We start from the raw sequence: 17,530 nt of genomic DNA, 5'->3' as shown, positions 1-17,530 counted from the left end.
TCACTAAGGCCAAAATTATATTTATGATACATTAAAAGTACTATTTCAATGACGGGTATAAGCCCTGAATTTAAATTGGTGAAAACTCAACAGCATATATCTCAGTTGCTTTATGAAAGGAAAACATTAAAGAAAAATACTTAGAATAAAGGAGAAGCAAGAGGTCTTAGATATCCTCTATAGAGTACTTTCAGTGGAAACCTGTTATGATATAAACATGGAAAAGGGAGAAATCTATAGGTCATCTTAAATCTCACTAGGGGGTTGTGATACTTCAACATGCTATGGAAATAAACACTTGCTTGTTGACCACAGTACCTATAAACTACACCCAGGATCAATTGCTTTCATGGGATCAAAGTGTGGGTTTTCTACTCATGGGAAAAAAGTGTATCATTAAGAACTCCTCCTATTCCTCAAGTCAACTATCCTTTCTTTAGGTTGCTGATCTCGGCCTCTCCACACTGCCATAATTAAAAACAGAAATCCATTGGATTCAAAAAGCACAGCCAGAATTATTTCCAAGAAATATTAAGTACTAGTATAATTAAACAATTTGATATTCATATTCCACAGCAAAAAGACCTGTTCTAGATACAGTGGGTATTCAATAAACACTTCTTATGTGAGAGACCTTTTTCCTTGATGTTCTAAAAGGAAGAAGATAGGTCAGCATGGGATCAGCCGTCGTCTTAAAAATCTCCCAGAAACCATGTCCAGTTTTTGTGGCTAAAATGCTTTTCAGACAGGTAACAGCTGCTGATCGCACTTTGACACTGAAAAACACATACAATTCAAATGCCACAAAGTATATCAACTATTATTCTTGATGAATAAGCAACTCCCAATGGAAAAAAAATCTAAATTTTAAATTTGTTACCAAATGTTTACATTTATTAGAAAATTTTTTAATCTATAAAATTCTGTAACATCAGAGTAAAAATTATCAAAGGATTTTTAATATTGTTTTAGTAACCTTGAATTATTAATCACTGTAACAGCAATTCTCTTCATTCAATACAATAAAGTTTATATTATGACTATTATAAATTAAAAAGACTCAAAAAATACATGGAAATAACACTGACTAATGAGTCATGAGAATGACAGAATACTAATTTACCCAAGACAAAAGTATTTTAATTAACATTTTCTCTAAGAAGTACAAATAATTTGGGGTAAGACAGAATAGAATTGCCCTATAAATGATAGAATTATTATCTAGAACAACTTTAAACAAACAGTATATGTATTTATTCTGATGAGAAGCTGGTTGAGAATCATCAGGTAAGGCATCTAAAACCTCTAACAAAAAATTGAAAGTCCTTTTCTTTTGCAAAAAATTAGGAAAAGGAAGGCTGCAATATAAGAGTAGTGAAAAATATGACAGCTGACAAAAAATGTCATAGATAATGCTAATGCTATAAATAATGATGAGCTATCAAGTCAAGGCTTAATTCCTTTTACGTTTTTCAATTTTAGAAACAAGCATAAACCCTAAACTTGGATTTATCCTTCATTCCTCTTTCTTTCCCTCACTTCAATATCCAATTCATCAGTAGCTCCTGTGGCCTCTATGTTAAAAACACCCTGGTTCCTGGGAGTTCCCCTTGAGGCTTAGCAGAAACAAATCCGACTAGTATCCATGAGAATGCAGGTTTGATCCCTAGCCTCGCTCAGTGGGTTAAGGATCCAGTGTTGCTGTGAGCTGTGGTGTAGGTTGCAGACAAGGCTCGGATCTGGCATTGCTGTGGCTGTGGTGCAGGCCGGCAGCTACAGCTCTAATTTGACCCCTAGCCTAGGAACTTCCATATGCTTCAGGTGTAGCCTTAAAAAGCAAAAACAAAAACAAAAACCCTGGTTCCATCCCATCTCTAAGTCATCAACACTTCTCTGGATGACTCCAATAGTTTCAAAATTAGGCCTCCAGTTTTCATTTCTGCTCTATCACAATCCACTTGCCATATATAAAAATGTAAGCTGCATCATGACACTACTCTTCTTAAACCCCCATGGCTTCCTTATATATTTCAAATAACATCCAAATTTCTTAATCAGAATCAGTCCTATCCTACTAATTTACTTTCATACCATCTTTTTCCACACCAGGCTCTTTCTGATCCTCAAACACATGAAGCTTATTTCCATTCTAGCTATTCCCTGTCTGGACTGTTTTACTACTAATCATCTTCTAGCTGGTCACTCAGCAAAAAGTAGGACTTCCTGTAATCATGGGAGGCTTCTCTGAGGAAGTCCTTGCTCAACATCCCCTTTGTATATACCTGAGGCCCCTTAAACATGTAATGATTTTTTTTCCTCTTACAAAAAAAAAAACAATAGGAAAAACAAATTGTACCTATTCCCTGTGGTTCTAAAGTTTAAGTCACAATAATATTTCTATGCATTTTTCCAGAAAAACGAACTACAAATTACTGTGTAACAAATGAAACACTTAATGCCTGGAAATTTTCTGTGGCAAATCTGTTCAGAAACTATTCCAGATAGGAGTTCCCTAGTGGCTCTGTGGGTTAAGGACCCAATGTTGTCACCACTGTGGCTCTGGTCACTGCTGTGGCATGGGTTCAATCCCTGACCTGGGAACTTCTGCATGCCAGATATACATATTCTTTCGACTTTGCTGTATGTTTGAAAATTATAATAAAACGTTGGGAAAGAACCCAGCCTTTTTACTGCAACAAAAGAGAGAAACATTTTCATTAAAATAAAAAATGAAAACATAGCAGGTAGACTTTATTTTCAATCATTTATTCCCCATGAGAAGGGGGAATATTATAGGGAAACAGATGCAAAACATCTGTTTATCTTAGAAAAGTGCCCAAATGTGGGCAAAAATCCTTTGAACCCACCCTCTAAAAATGGTGCTGATAAGGTGCTCAAATATCTCAAAAATAAATACAGCTGACCCTGGAAAAAGGGTTTGAACTGTATGGGTCTACTGCAAAAGTAATCTCATCATCAGCAAGCTAGAATTATATGTCTGTTGCAATTTTGTTTTGCATAGAGCATTAATGGGCCAAAGAAAGCTTAAGACCTTGGAAGTTAAAAAAAAAATTCTGCTCTATGACCTACTTTTAAAAGGATCAAGGAGTTCCCGTCATGGAGCAGTGGCTAATGAATCCAACTAGGAACCATGAGGTTGCGGGTTCGATCCCTGGCCTTGCTCAGTGGGTTAAGGATCCAGCGTTGCCATGAGCTGTGGTGTGGGTCGCAGATGTGGCTCGGATCCTGCACTGCTGTGGCTGTGGCGTAGGCTGGTGGCTATCAGCTATAGTCCCCTAGCCTGGGAACCTCCATGTGCCGCAGGAAACAGCCCTAAAGAAGACTAAACAAAACAAAAAAAAAAACAAATAAAAGGATCAAAATGACTAGCTGTGAGGAGAGTGGCACCTTTGATTTTGACACATGCCCCAAATACGCACATTTACTTTCCCCCATGTTAATGTTTTGTGTTGAACCATCTGGTAGTTTTCGTATCATTTGTTTGCCTAAAATTTAACATGGACTTTGTTGGTATATTTATCAAGTATCTAGCACATAATAGGGTTTTAATAAAAATATAATGATTTTCATTAAATTTTTGAGTATGATGACTTAAAGGACGCTTTAATTATTGGAAATGTTAATTTATATGAAGTATCAATCTCCTTGAATGTCAGATTAAGTATCAGATATAAGGTATCATTAAATACTCACCAATCTTCTACCAGAGTACTATTCAGGTAGGTCAGCATCATGAGGGTCCAATGATGTTCTTTATCTTCAAATAACTCAAGAGCTTTGGTATAAGGCATATCCTTACTATGTTGTATAGCGATTGTGGAGAAATCTATAGGACCCACTTCTCCCAGGCACCTTCCGACAGCCTCTACATACAGAGATTCCTTTTCAGTAGAGTTATAGCTAAGAGGTCAACATAAAAAATTTCATACATAGAAATTTTCTAATTTCAAAAGTCTTGTCATCCTTTAAAATTTAAGTGTCTTCTCAAAGATTTTGAGTAAAGAAGCTACAAAATACAGTATCATTTCCTTTAGTTACCATCTATACATAAACAGATAATTCAAAAATCAAATAAATCAAATACAGGATACAGATTAACAAGTAGAACGCAGATGCTAAGGAAAGTCGAAAGAGAGCCATTATATGTGAATATCAATTTTTTTGACATATTAACATAAAGTCCACAAATCTTAAACACACAACACACACAAGCACATTTTTTTTACACCTGTATTACCACTACTCAGACGAAGACAGATGTTTTCAGCATGCCAGAAGGTTCCCTCATGTTCCTTCCCAATCATGATGGAATTCATTATGTTATTAAAAAATTATTTGATAGTTCGCCTTTCAAAAGGTGGAGCCTAATTCTTCTCCCCTTGAGTGCGGGCTATAATTAGTGACTTTTTTTTTCTTTTTTTTTTCTTTTTGCTTTTTAGGGATGCACTTGCAGCATATGGAAGTTCCCAGGTTAGGGGCTGAATCAGAGCTGCAGCTGCTGGCCTACACCACAGCCACAGCAATGTGGGATCTGAGCCTCGTCTGTTACCTACACCACAGTTTATAGCAACACCAGATCCTTAACCCACTGAGAGAGGCTAGGGATCGAACCCACATCCTCATGGATACTAATCAGGTTCATTACTGCTGAGCCACAACGGGAACTCCTGGTAACTTACTTCTAAAAAACAGATGTATACAAGTCTTTCACCTCCTTAACCAAAATTATACCAGGTATTTATTACTCTTAGATGCTATTATAAATGGTATTATAAATGGAATGGAATTTTCTTTTAAGATTTTTCATTGCTAATGTACAGAAACACAACTGAATTCTGTGTGTTGATCTTATATCCTGCACTTTGCTGATTAGTTCTCTTATAGTAACTTTCCTGTAGATTTTCTAAATACACAGAATCATGTAATCTGCAAAAAGAGATACTTTTACTTCTTGTTTTCTAATTTGTATTTTTTGTTTGTTTTTGCTATTTTTTTGTTTTTACGGCTACACCCGTGGCATATGTAAGTTCCCAGGCTAGGGGTCAAATCAGAGCTGCAGCCACCAGCCTACGCCACAGCCACAGCAACGCAAGATCCGAGCCTCATCTGTGACCTACAGCTCTGGGCAACGCCAGATCCTTAAACCACTGAGTGAGGCCAGGGATCGAACCCATATCCTCATGGATCCTAGTTGGCTTTCTTAACTGCTGAGCCATGAAGGGAACTCCAAAATCACTAAAATTTTATGTTACACAGGCATCCTGTGTCCAATCAGGTCTGTCCCCTGAAAGCAGTGCTACTATGGACAAAGGGTAAATTTCCAGGTCAAAAGAAATTCTGAGGTTACTGATAAGGTTCTGTTTCTTGGCCCGGGTGCCAGATGAAGAGGTATGTTCTGTCTGTAAAAATTCTTCAATTTACATACTTATGACTTTTCTATATATAAGATATATTTCACACACACACAAAAAAAAAAAAATATAAGAAAAGGAAGTGTCCTAGACACTAGACTTGCACTCAGAAGTTAAAGAAGGTTCTGTTGAAGGTAGAATCTGTGAAGAGTCTCTTATTCCTACCATTTTTCTTTTTTTTTAAAGTGTAGCTGATTATTTACAATGTTGTTCCAATTTCTGCTTTACAGCAAAGTGACTCAGTTATACTTATATACACATTCTTTTTTATATTCTTTTCCACCATAGTCTAACTCAGGAGACTGGATATAGTTCCCTGTTTACCATTTTTCTTATGTGAAGCAATTCTGTCATGACAACTTCAAGCTGACTTTAGTTTTGTGATTTTTCCATTCTGTAAGCACCAAATCTAAATACCTACACTAAGCATGATGCTTGTTATTTATCTTACATTAGGTTATTCCCCAAATGGTGGTAAAAAAGGACCTGCATGTGGTGTTAGTACCTGAGTTTAATCTAGCCCTCCAAGTCCTCATTCTTACTTCTGTTATATGAAAAGGATATTAAGTACCAGTCATATTTATAAAGAGTATCAGAAGTCAATTTATTTGCAATTTACTGCTAAAAATAGGTTTTTCTAAATATTTACACAGTATTTTCAAATTAATAGTTATATACCTGTGTTAATCACTAACTTTTTACTGATATGAACATCTAAGGAAGGAAAGCATGAACAGAGGGTTGCTTAGGGAGACTTGCGCTAAACAGAAATATAACTAGCAGATCAGATTTCCCCAATATCCCAAATGACAAACTTTTACCGATTTTTAAAATGTTATATAGATGATCACTGAAACAAAAAAACCCCAAATAGTTTACCTAAAACTTCTCTTTCACCAGTGTGGTTTACTGCCATCTTGGATAACTGCAACAAGCTGACAACCAGCTTCACCACTATGCCATCTTGAGGGTTATCTAAGAAGTAGTTTTGAAAAAATTAGTATAAACTATAGTGGAGACATCACTTTTCTTTATAAAATGCTCATATATTAAATTATTTGACTAGAAAACATTTATAAAGTTTAAAAAAAGATTTTAAATTATTGAGTATTTCAAAAATATGAAGTGAACAGATGTATCAGAACTTCCTTCTGAAACAGAATTATGTAAAACTGAACAGCAGTATTTAGCAGACAGAGAGAGAAAAATGTCTTAACAAGTTATGTGGAGAAATCAATCCCTTAGCAAAATCACAGTTAGAAACAAAAATCATTCAACATTAAGCCAGAAGGAACCATGGGAGCATGCACGGGTTTTTAGCCTCTAGCACTCAGAAAAGAACAGTACTGTCCAACATAACTTTCTGGAATGATGAAAATGTTCTATAGTCTGTGCTGACCAATGAGAGCCAGGAGCCACACATTGCTACTGAGAGCTTGACATGTGACAGTACAACAAAGAAACTGAACTTTACATTGTATTGAATTCTAATTCATTTTAATGTAAACAGCTATAAACATCTATTGGCTATATTGGTTTGAATAAAATATCCAAATGCATAAGAACAAAAAACAGAAAGAAGGGTTCCCATTTTATACATGAATGTATGTATGTACATATGGCAGAACAAATGCACTAGAAACTTGGAGTTCAAATCATCAAAACAAAATTAACTGAGGATAAGAGTTCTCTTCTGGTGTAGTGGGTTAAGGATCTGGCATTGTCACAGCAGCAGCTTGGGTCGCTGCTGTGGCACAGATTCAATCTCTGTCCTGGGAACTTCCACATGCCTTTGGCATGGCGAAAAACAAAGAAAAAAAATTACTGAGGCAGAGTTCCCTGGTAGCTCATCAGGTTAAGAATTTGAAGCTGTCACTGCTGCAGCACAGGTTTGATACCTGGCCTGTGTACTTCTACATGCTGCGGGTACGGTAAAAAAAATTAAAAAAATCAAAGTACTGAGGATAAAAATAATACAACAGAAACATGAAGTTAATGGGCACAAGAAGATGAAAATTAAAACCCAAGTAGAGGAGTTCCCGTTGTGGCACAGCGGAAACCAATCTGACTAGGAACCATGAGGTTGCAGGTTGAATCCCTGGCCTTGCTCAGTGGGTTAAGGATCCTGCATTACTGTGACTGTGGTGTAGTCTGGCGGCTGTAGCTCCGATTCAGCCCCTAGCCTTGGAACCTACATAAGCCACGAGTGCAGCCCTAAAAAGCAAAAAAAAAAAAAAAAAAAAAAAAGAGTAGAAAAAGTTTCCACCAAGTTCTGTACTATAACAACCAAAGTCAAATCAATATAAAAGTGGATGCTTTCTTAAGTAAAAAAAAAAAAAAAAAAGCTGGAAAACCATATACAAATACAAGTATGTGTGTGTGTACAAAACGCTCAAAGACATACACAAAAAATACACATATGGCAAAGATGGTTAACACAAAACATGTATCTTTCATTTAAGTAAGTTGGAGTAGTAGGCAGAGATTGATTCCTTTGTATGCTTGGCTCTAATGAATTTTTTTTCTTTTATGCAGAAGGAAGTTGTATCTTAAGCAAAACTTTTTAAGCAGCAGAATAACATGATTACATTTGGACTTAGAGAAATCAATCTGGTAGAGACACAAAGGATGGATAAAAATGGGAGTAGTTCAAGGTGAGGAAATCACTTAGGAATTCTTCCATGGTTAGATGAGAAATGATGAGGGTCCAAACTAAGTCTGTGGCAGTTAAACCAAGAACAAGAATAGGTAAAAGATTCTTGCAGAGAAATGTTTTTTTTGTTTGTTTTTTGTCTTTTTGTCCTTTTATGGCCACACCCACAGCATATGGAGGTTCCCAGGCTAGGGGTTGAATCGGAACTGTAGCCACCGGCCTATCCCACAGCCACAGCAATGCCAGATCCGAGCCACGTCTGCGACCTACACCACAGCTCACGGCAACGCCAGATCCTTAACCCACTGACCAAGGCCAGGGATCGAACCTGAAACCTCATGGTTCCTAGTCGGATTTGTTTCTGCTGAGCTACGATGGGAACTCCTCAAAGAGAAAAGGATGCAAATAACCCAAGTCATTAAAATTAGTACCCTGAGATGCTCTCATAAGATTCATCATCTGATCTTTATGTTGTGCTAGCTGTCTTCGGAGATCCTTCAATCCTTCAAGTCTTGTCAATGGAAGTGCATCATAAACACTTACTGAGAGAAAATGGTTAATTTCCTAAAAGAAAAAATATAGCTAAAAATGTAACATGCTTTTGACATGTATTGGTTGAGTCTGTAAAACAATAATAAAAAAAATAGTGCCTTTTATAGACACTGATTTATATCATTATTACTACCAAATAAATCAGAAATAAATCACTTATAAAGTTCTCTTGTGGTGAAACAGGTTAAGGATCCAGCACTGTCACTGCAGTGGCTCAGGTCACTGCTGTGGTGTGGGTTCAGTCCCTGGCTCAGGAACTTCCACATGCCATGGGCGAGACCAAAAAAAATAAAAGAAATTATTTCTTTCACTTAAAATCCTACAATGCTTTAATCATTTAAATTCTAACAGACTCTCTCATGATAATCTAATGAGAGTTTAAGGTTGTTACAGCACAGCAATATAGCTTTATATTGTTACAGCTTTCCCCTCTAATTGAGGGGAAAGCTTAAACTTCTATTTATATAGTACTGCAACTCCAGTTTTATATCTTAATACATTTAACTCTATTTTCACATTGATAAATAGGCAAATATAGAGTACAACTTTAAAATCATAAAGTTATAAGGAAAAATATACTTTAATATAATTTTTAAGTTTATAAAAGGCTAAAACAAGATTAAAACTTGAAAAACTCTTCAAAAAGTTACATACCATCCCTAATTCAAACATTAAATTGTTCCTCAGGGATCAAACGGTACTTTTGAGATATCAATGAACCATGTGTATGAAAATCAAGCATATTTTATATCATATTTAATATTTAAAATCAGATCTTTATCAAGAAACTTTGATACTTAGACTTTTACTGCAGTGTAAGACGTTTTTTATTAAGATTCAGTTTTTTATTTGTTAAGAGAGTAGATTTTGTGTTGTTTTTTTAATCATAATTTTTTTAAAGAACTGGTTTTTACTTTCAGAGCATTACAGGTTTCCAAAAAGTACTACTATCCTAACACAAAATAATAAAATGATGAAATAATTATTACCTCCAAGAGTGAAAAGGGTCCTTTACTGTATTTGATTTCCTGCTGAGTGATACGCAAATCCTTAAAGACAGCATTGTCAGGAAAAGGATCTAAGAGTTTAATCATGACATAGAGGTTTTCATTACCCTTGTTATCAATCACTAAGTATTTCAGCAAGTCCAATACCTGAACATAATTTAAAAAAGAAAAAATCAAAAGAGGAGAAATGGATTAATTATATTTTAAAATAAACAAGCAAACCCACTGTAATAAATGATAAAAAACTCTACTAACCTAGTTCAGATAAAATGTTATAATCACTTCTAAGGCACCCAGCTACTACCGTTTCTGTGCTTTCAAATAATTCGGCAAATACATAAGATGTCACTCCAGAATGGGCACTGAGGTATAAAACTGTCAGTATTACTGAAACATTTTATATAAGTAATATCTCATGCACCATCACGGCATTGTGAACTCCATCCTTGGTTTTGCCTAGCTCTGCATTTCAGTGTTAAGTAAGGGACAGAAATAAGGTCATTAGAGGAGTTTCTGTTGTGGCACGGTGGAAACAAATCCTACTAGGAATCATGAGGTTGCTAGCCTTGCTCAATGGGTTAAGGATCTGGCATTGCCGTGAGCTGTGGTGTAGGCTGCAGATGCAGCTCAGAACTGATGTTGCTATGGCTGTGGCATAGGCCGGGAGCTGTAGCTCTGATTGGACTCCTAGCCTGGAAACCTCCCAAAAAAAAAAAAAAAAAAAAAAAAAAATCAGGTGATTAGATCAAAATTACGAGGTGTTCTATAATCACATGACGTCAAGGATTAATTCATTGGGAATGTTTTTCCTATCATTTTCAATATTCATTTTCAAAGAATATTTTCCAAGTAAACACAAAATATTCAGCCTCTTCTAAGAATGCTTTATCAATGTATCTCAAATATTATTTTGAAGATGATTTTGGAAATTACCTGTTTCTGAACCTCCATCTGACCATCCACAAGGGGTATAAGGGTACCAACAATAACATGAAGATGACTTTCTAAAGCATCCTTAGAGTAAGTCACTGCTGTGTGGCAAACCCGGCTCAACAGGTCACAACAAAGGGAGAAGCTACGCAAGGAAACATCCATGAAACGAGAAGGTCTAATACAGGGGAAAAAGAACAGTAAGTGCTAGGACACTACTTTGATATAAACTCACTCAGAAGTCATTTTTATTCAACAGTTCTAATTCTGATGTGGCTTGACATAAAAATTACTTTCGTATCTAATTCCTTAATAGTTTAAAAGACAAAAAGAGCAATGACATCGGCAAAATGACAGAGTAGGCAGCTGCTTCACACTCCCCCGACAGAAATACTGAAAAACAAGCAAGCTGTCAGAACTTTGCTAGAACTCTGTAAAACAGTAAGAGGTTTACAGCAATAAAGCAACTGCTGAATCAAGAAAAAAGAAACTTAAAAACTAAGAAAGCTGTGTGGTAACTTTACTTGCCCTTGCCCCACCTCCTCCCCAGCCTGGCAGCAGTCATGAAACCTCAGTCCCCATTTCTAGTGTGGAATGCTGGTCAGTTCTGGAGGGAGCAGAGCAGACTTTATTCACAAATGATAGTGCATGTCTGTTTGAAACCGGAGAGCTACCTGAAGGACTAATGTAAGGTGCTTGGTTCTGTTTTCCCTAACTTGGATTCCCCCAGGCTGGAAAAGCTGAGGGCACTGCTGGAAAGCACTGTAAGGCTGACCAACCACCCACGGCCGCCTGGGATAAAAGACTATTGGTGAGATATACAACAGACTGCCTAACACCTAGGATGAAAAGCTAGGCAGAGAGTTTCCTTGGGAAATTAGAATACTCAAAATCACCCATATTTTCAGGGAATTGAGAAAATCAGGGTAGGGTGCTCAATCAAAAACTACCTGAGCAGATTGTAATCTTGTACTTTGAGCTGATCCCTAGGCTCAGTGCAAGCCTCTTAAGTGTTGAAGGAGGATCCTAACACAGAGCCATTCTGCAAAGACCAGAAAAGGTTTTCTCTCTTTCTCTCTCTCTGGCCCTTGGTATTCAAGGGAATCCTGGTCAAAACACTAACTAATCACAAGCTAAGGAACTACAGTGACTACAATGGCAAGGAATACACTTTCCACAAAAACAGGTGAGTAAATTCATAAAACAAATGTACTACTACAGCCTTCAACAATCAAAAAAAAAAAAAGAAAGAAAAAAAGAAAAGTCAAACCATGGGGAAGGAGAAAATCTGATTTCCACAGATAATATCTTATAATAGTAAAATGTCCACTTTCAACAAGAAAAAAAAATAAGGCATTATTCAAAGAACAGGAAAGTATATACCATTCAAAGAAATAAAATATATTGACTGGAAACAGTTTCCAAGGAAGGTCCGATATTGGAACTACAATTCTGTCAAACAACTGTCTTAGACATGCTAAAAAGCTTAGAGACAAATGAAGACACAGCATACCAAAGCTAACAGGAGTGCGGAGAGTAAAATATGTAGCAGTAAATACATGCATTAAAAAAGAAGATAAGACGTGAAAAACACTACCAAACACTTAAGAATTAATATCTGAAATTCATCCAAAAAAACAAGAGGGAACACTTCCTAACTCATTTTATGAGGTCTGCAATTCTCTAATACCAAATCAGATAATGACATCACAGCATTTGGGGTTAGTAGAGGCAAACTACTGCATCTGGAATGGATAAGCAATGAGATTCTGCTGTGTAGCCCAAGGAACTGTATTTGATCACTTGTGATGGAACATGATGGAGGATAATGTGGAAAAAGGAATGTACATATATGTATAACTGGGTCACTTTGCTATAGAGCAGAAATTGATAGAATGTTGTAAATCAACTGTTATCAAAATTTTTTTACATTAAGAAAATTAAAAATTATAATTAGGAAAATTAACACTCCTATGAATATATATACACAAAACTCAACAAAATACTAGCAAACTGAATCTAACAGTACATTAAAAGAATATACATCATGAGCAAGTAGGATTTATCCCAAAAATGCAAGAGTGGATCAATATAAGAAAGTCAATCCAGGAGTTCCCATCACGGCACAACAGAAACGAATCCTGGACCAGGAACCATGAGGTTGCAGGTTTGATCCCTGGGCTAGCTCAGTGGGTTAAGGATCTAGAGTTGCCGTGAGCTGTGCTGCAGGTCACAGATGCAGCTTGGATCTGGCATTGCTGTGGCTGTGTCATAGGCCGACAGCTGTAGCTCTGATTAGACCCTAGCCTAGGAACCTCAATATAACATGGGTACGGTCCTTAAGAAAAAAAAAAAAAAGAAAGTCAATCCATGTAATTAATCACATTAATAGAATGAAAGACCATCTCAACAGACACAGGAAAGGGATTTGACAAAATCCAACAACTTTTCATGAGAAAAACACTTAGAAAAACATTAAAAGTGTTTTTTTCTAATGTTTTCTTAAATTACGTCTGCTACCTAATGTTTTCTAATGATTACCTAATGTTTTCTAATATTTCTCAACAAAATAAAGGTAATCTAAGACAACCCAAAGCTAACAACGTAATGTTGAAAGACCAAAAACTTTCCTACTAAGATCAGGAACAAGACAAGGATGCCCACTTTCACTACTGTTATTTCAACATTGTGCTGAACTTCCAGCCAGAGCAATTAAACCAAAAAAAAAAAAAAAAAAAAAAAAAAAAAAGAAAGAAAGAAAGAGCATACAAATAAGAAAGGAAGAAGTAAAACTGTATTCACAGATGACATAATTCTATACATATAGAAACTCCCAAAGAATCCACAGGACATCTACTACTGGTAACAAACAAATTTAACAAAGTTGCAAGTCACAAAATCAATGAACAATATTAGTTGTGTTTCTATACAACGGCAGTGACAATCTAAAAAGGAATTTGAAAAGGTTATTCCATTTACAATAGTATCCCAAAGAATTAAATACACTGGGAATAAATTTAACCTCAAATGTGAAAGGCCCGTATACTGAAAACCATAATGCATGGGTGAAAGAAATTAAATAAGTTCAGCTGAATGGAAAGACATCCTATGTTAATGGATTGGAAAACAAAATGTTGAAATGTTAATACTAAATAGTCACATATTCAATGCATTCTCAGTCTAAATGCAGTCTAAATCCTTATAGCATTTTTTTGCATAAAAGGAAAAGCTGGTCATCAAATTCACATGGAATTGCAAGGGGCCCCAAATAGCCAAAACAATCTTGAAAAAGAAGAACAAAATTGGGAGGACTCACATTTCCTGATTTCAAAAGTTACCATAGAGCTATAGTAATCAACACAGCATGATACCAACATAAGGACAGAATTGAGAATCCAAAAATAAAAACCCATACAAAAAATGGCTAACTGATTTTTGGCAGGGGTAACAAGTCCATTCAATGGGGAAAGAATAGTCTCTTCAACAAACAGTGCCAGAATGCTACTTTTCTACATGCAAAATGAAAATGAACCCCTAACTCACACCATATATAAAAATTAAAATGAAGCAAGAACCTAAATATAAGAGCTAAACCATAAAACACTTAGAATAAACTCAGAATAAACTTAGAATAAACTCTAAGGGTAAATCTTCATGACCTTATACGAAAGGTCAAAAAGTTCATGAAAAGATGTCCAACATCATTAATCAACAGGGAAATGTAAAATCAAAACCACAATAAGATATGTTCAAACCCACTGAATTGGATACTTTAAAAATGGTTAAAATGACAAACCTTATGCTACATATTTTTACCACAATAATAAAACCTAAAAAAAAATTAATGAATGAATGGCTGAATGACTATACATGTGTATGATTCAAATTAAAATAAATATTATGGATTTCCCGCTGTGGTGCCGCAGGATTGGTGGTGTCTTGGAACTGCTAGGATGAAGGTTCCATCCCTGGCCCAGCACAGTGGGTTAAGGATCCAGAGTTGCTGCAGCTGCAGCTTAGGTTGCAAGACTTAGATTGCAACTATGGCTGGGATCTGACCACTGGCCCAGGAACTCCACATGTTGTGGAGAAATTAAAATGAAATAAATAAAATAAAATAAATAAAAATTGTAGGATATCTTTTTAAAGCCAAAAAAGAAAAATATGAGAAAAAAAAAGGAAATAGATATCTTTATATGCCTTGAAGGACTTAAATATATTTGATGGCAATATAAACCACTAAAAAAAAATAGAAACATCATTAAAATCAACGGAAAGAAAAAGGCTAAAAATAATATGTCCCCACGTCTACAGTAATTGTGATACAGTGATCTATAAAAAGAAATATATATTCAGTCTTTATCCTCATTTCTAGCACACAGTTCCTAAAAACTCTTGGAATTTCTTGTGAAGAGAGCAAGAAAGGAGTCTTATTGTGTTAATTTTGTAAAGCACCTAAAGTTGGAGGTTGCCTGACAGGATAACCAATCCTGTGATTAGAGGGCTGGAATTTCTGGTCTCACCATTCTGACCTTCTGTGAGAGGACAGGGGGACATAAACTGAATCAATCACCAATGGCTAATGGTCAATCATGCCTATTTAATGAGGCCCTCATTAACACCCAGAAGGATGGCCTTTTAGGGAGTTTCTGGGTTGGTAAGCACATGTAGGGACAGTAAAATGTCAGTACAGGGCATGGAAATTCCACCCCAACCACCATGCCCTAAGCATCTCTTCTATCTGCCCTAAGCATCTCTTCTATCCTCAGATTGTTGTTGTTGTTTTTTATAATAAACCAGCAATCTAGTGAGTAAACAGGTTTTTTGAGTTCTGTGAGCCACTATGGCAAAATAATCAAACCCAAGGAAAAGGTCATTGATAGCTCCATTTGTAGCCAAGTGATGACCTGGGCTTTCAACTGGCATCTGATGGGCTAAAGAGGGCATTCTTGTAAGACTGAGCTCTTAACCTGTGGGCTTGAAAATTAGAATATTTATTTTAAAACACTGAAGATCCTATTTTAGTACTTAAGATACCTAGAATTGGGGAAGTAGCAATGCACTTTGTAAAAAAATAATAGGTAGATATAGTAATACACATTACAAAAGCAAAATTTAGAAAACAATATTCTGGCTTCTACTTCTTAGAAGCATGTACATTTTCAATTAAGAGGGTAGAAAAACTACTTATATATTAGTCTAAATATATTATTTACCTTTTGTTGATATAGTGAATCAAAGTATAAATAACATCTCGAAGAACAAAGGCCCAGGCTCCTCCTAAGCCACTCTTCATATCTTTCAGTAATAAACTAACAAAAAGGTGATATATCTTAAGGATTCTGTGCTTTTTATAAACATTATTTGTCTCAGCTGCTTGCTCACATATAGCTAGAAGAATTTTCTGATAGGAATCCTAGAAAATAAAGATACATTTAGTAAAAAATCTGTCTAACACACATACTCAGCCATAATAAATACATTTTATATTCAAAATATAGAATTCTAAATTACAGAATTTTGGTTTGAGTTTGACATTAAATGCAAAAATTAAGAAAATTACTATCTTAAAATTTAAAAACTATTGTCAATTTAGTTTTCAGATAGTAAATTATAATTACATATCCTTAAAGAAAAAAACATACATATATATATATAAAATATAGATATATTCCCTGAACCAACATGACTAAACTCATGAAACTTGGCCCCCACATGTGACATATTTCAATTAATATTGACAAGTAAAAATATCAAGATATAAATGAGTAAATGAGTGTTTGTAAATGAGTGTTTTTCTTTACTCAGATAAATTTTCCATTTGTTTACTTCTTATCTCTTTCTGATGTACATATAGAGATATTCTAGCTGAAAAGGAATTCTCTCCTCAGTTACTATATAGGTAATGTATACTTACAGGGCTTTTGGAAAGAACTTCTAAAATGCTTTTAAGCTTGGTTTTATGGCAATTGCTGATATAGGCAAACGTTGCTTTAATCACATGTGATGGAAAATGAGGTGGATTAGGAGGAGGATCCAAATCCCTAAGAGTTATACAAAAAAATACAGTCATCATTTTCAGAATAAAATTACCAAAAATAAAAAAAATCATTTTCTTGATAGACCAGTGAAAATTCAAAAAGAAAATTTAGATTTTAATCTCAAATTAAAAAACTTTTTTCCTACTGAAAAACTAGACCTTTAATGAAATTACAAATGAAATACCATAATCTATATATGTCAATGAGAGTATCTAAATACCTTAAATAATTTTTTTTTTTTCTTTTTCGGTTGTACCCTCAGCATGTGGGCCTGTTCCCAGGCCAAGGATAGAATCTGTGCCACAGCCGCGTCCTGAGCCACAGCAGTGACAACACTGGATCCTTACCCAACTGAGGCACAAGAGAACTCCCAAATACCTTAACTTTCTCAGACTTGGTCAATTGCAAATAATTTGCTTAAAAAAATTCTTTACAAAGTTAATGGCAATTCCACAAATGAGACTTCATACCACTTCACTTCAAGTATGAATTAAAGCTCTATGCTAGTTCTATAAACATAATATATCATCTGGATTCCATACTGTGGCACAGTGGGTTAATGATCTGGCTTATCTCTATGGAGGCACCAGCTTGATCCCCGACTCAGCACAGTGGGTAAAGGATCGGACATTGCCGCATCTGTGGGGTATGTCAAGAGCTCTAGCTCAGATTTGATCCCTATCCCAGGAACTTCCATTAGCCACAGGCACAGGAAAAAGAAAAAGAAAAAGAAAACAAACAAACAAATATAATATCATCTTAAGACACAGCAATCAAACACTGTATCAAATGAAATTACATGTGTAAAATTAATTTAATAGATAATTATTACTATTTTATATGTTTAGCACTTTAGAGCATATAAAAAAAGTAAAGGGTGTTTTCAAGTAGCTTACAATCAAGCTGGGAAAATAA

The 17,530-nt window shown here is 35.4% G+C and overlaps 1 protein-coding gene across 13 annotated transcripts in view; it reads right to left on the bottom strand.

Moving 5' to 3' along the window:
• Positions 1-17,530, bottom strand: part of ATM (ATM serine/threonine kinase) — a 138,941-nt gene that overhangs the window by 65,997 nt on the left and 55,414 nt on the right. For all 13 annotated transcript variants that reach the window (XR_014814217.1, XR_014814218.1, XM_084974015.1 and 10 more), the window contains 8 exon segments: positions 16,492-16,618; positions 15,791-15,990; positions 10,578-10,752; positions 9,627-9,791; positions 8,517-8,649; positions 6,312-6,407; positions 3,715-3,886; positions 635-776 (listed from right to left, as the gene is read on the bottom strand). Coding sequence is in view for 11 of the 13 variants with exons in the window: in XM_084974015.1 (XP_084830141.1) it covers positions 635-776; positions 3,715-3,886; positions 6,312-6,407; positions 8,517-8,649; positions 9,627-9,791; positions 10,578-10,752; positions 15,791-15,990; positions 16,492-16,618 (1,210 nt within the window). In the remaining 2 variants the exon portion in view is untranslated.

This window comes from Sus scrofa, chromosome 9 (genome assembly GCF_054392235.1).
Source record: "Sus scrofa isolate SSC_HxYL_T2T_F1_AM1 chromosome 9, Sscrofa_HxYL_maternal_Yorkshire_Landrace_v2.0, whole genome shotgun sequence".
NCBI lineage: Eukaryota > Metazoa > Chordata > Mammalia > Artiodactyla > Suidae > Sus > Sus scrofa.
The sequence above is the reverse complement of the archived record's forward strand: the minus strand, read 5'-3'. Positions and strand labels throughout refer to the sequence as shown.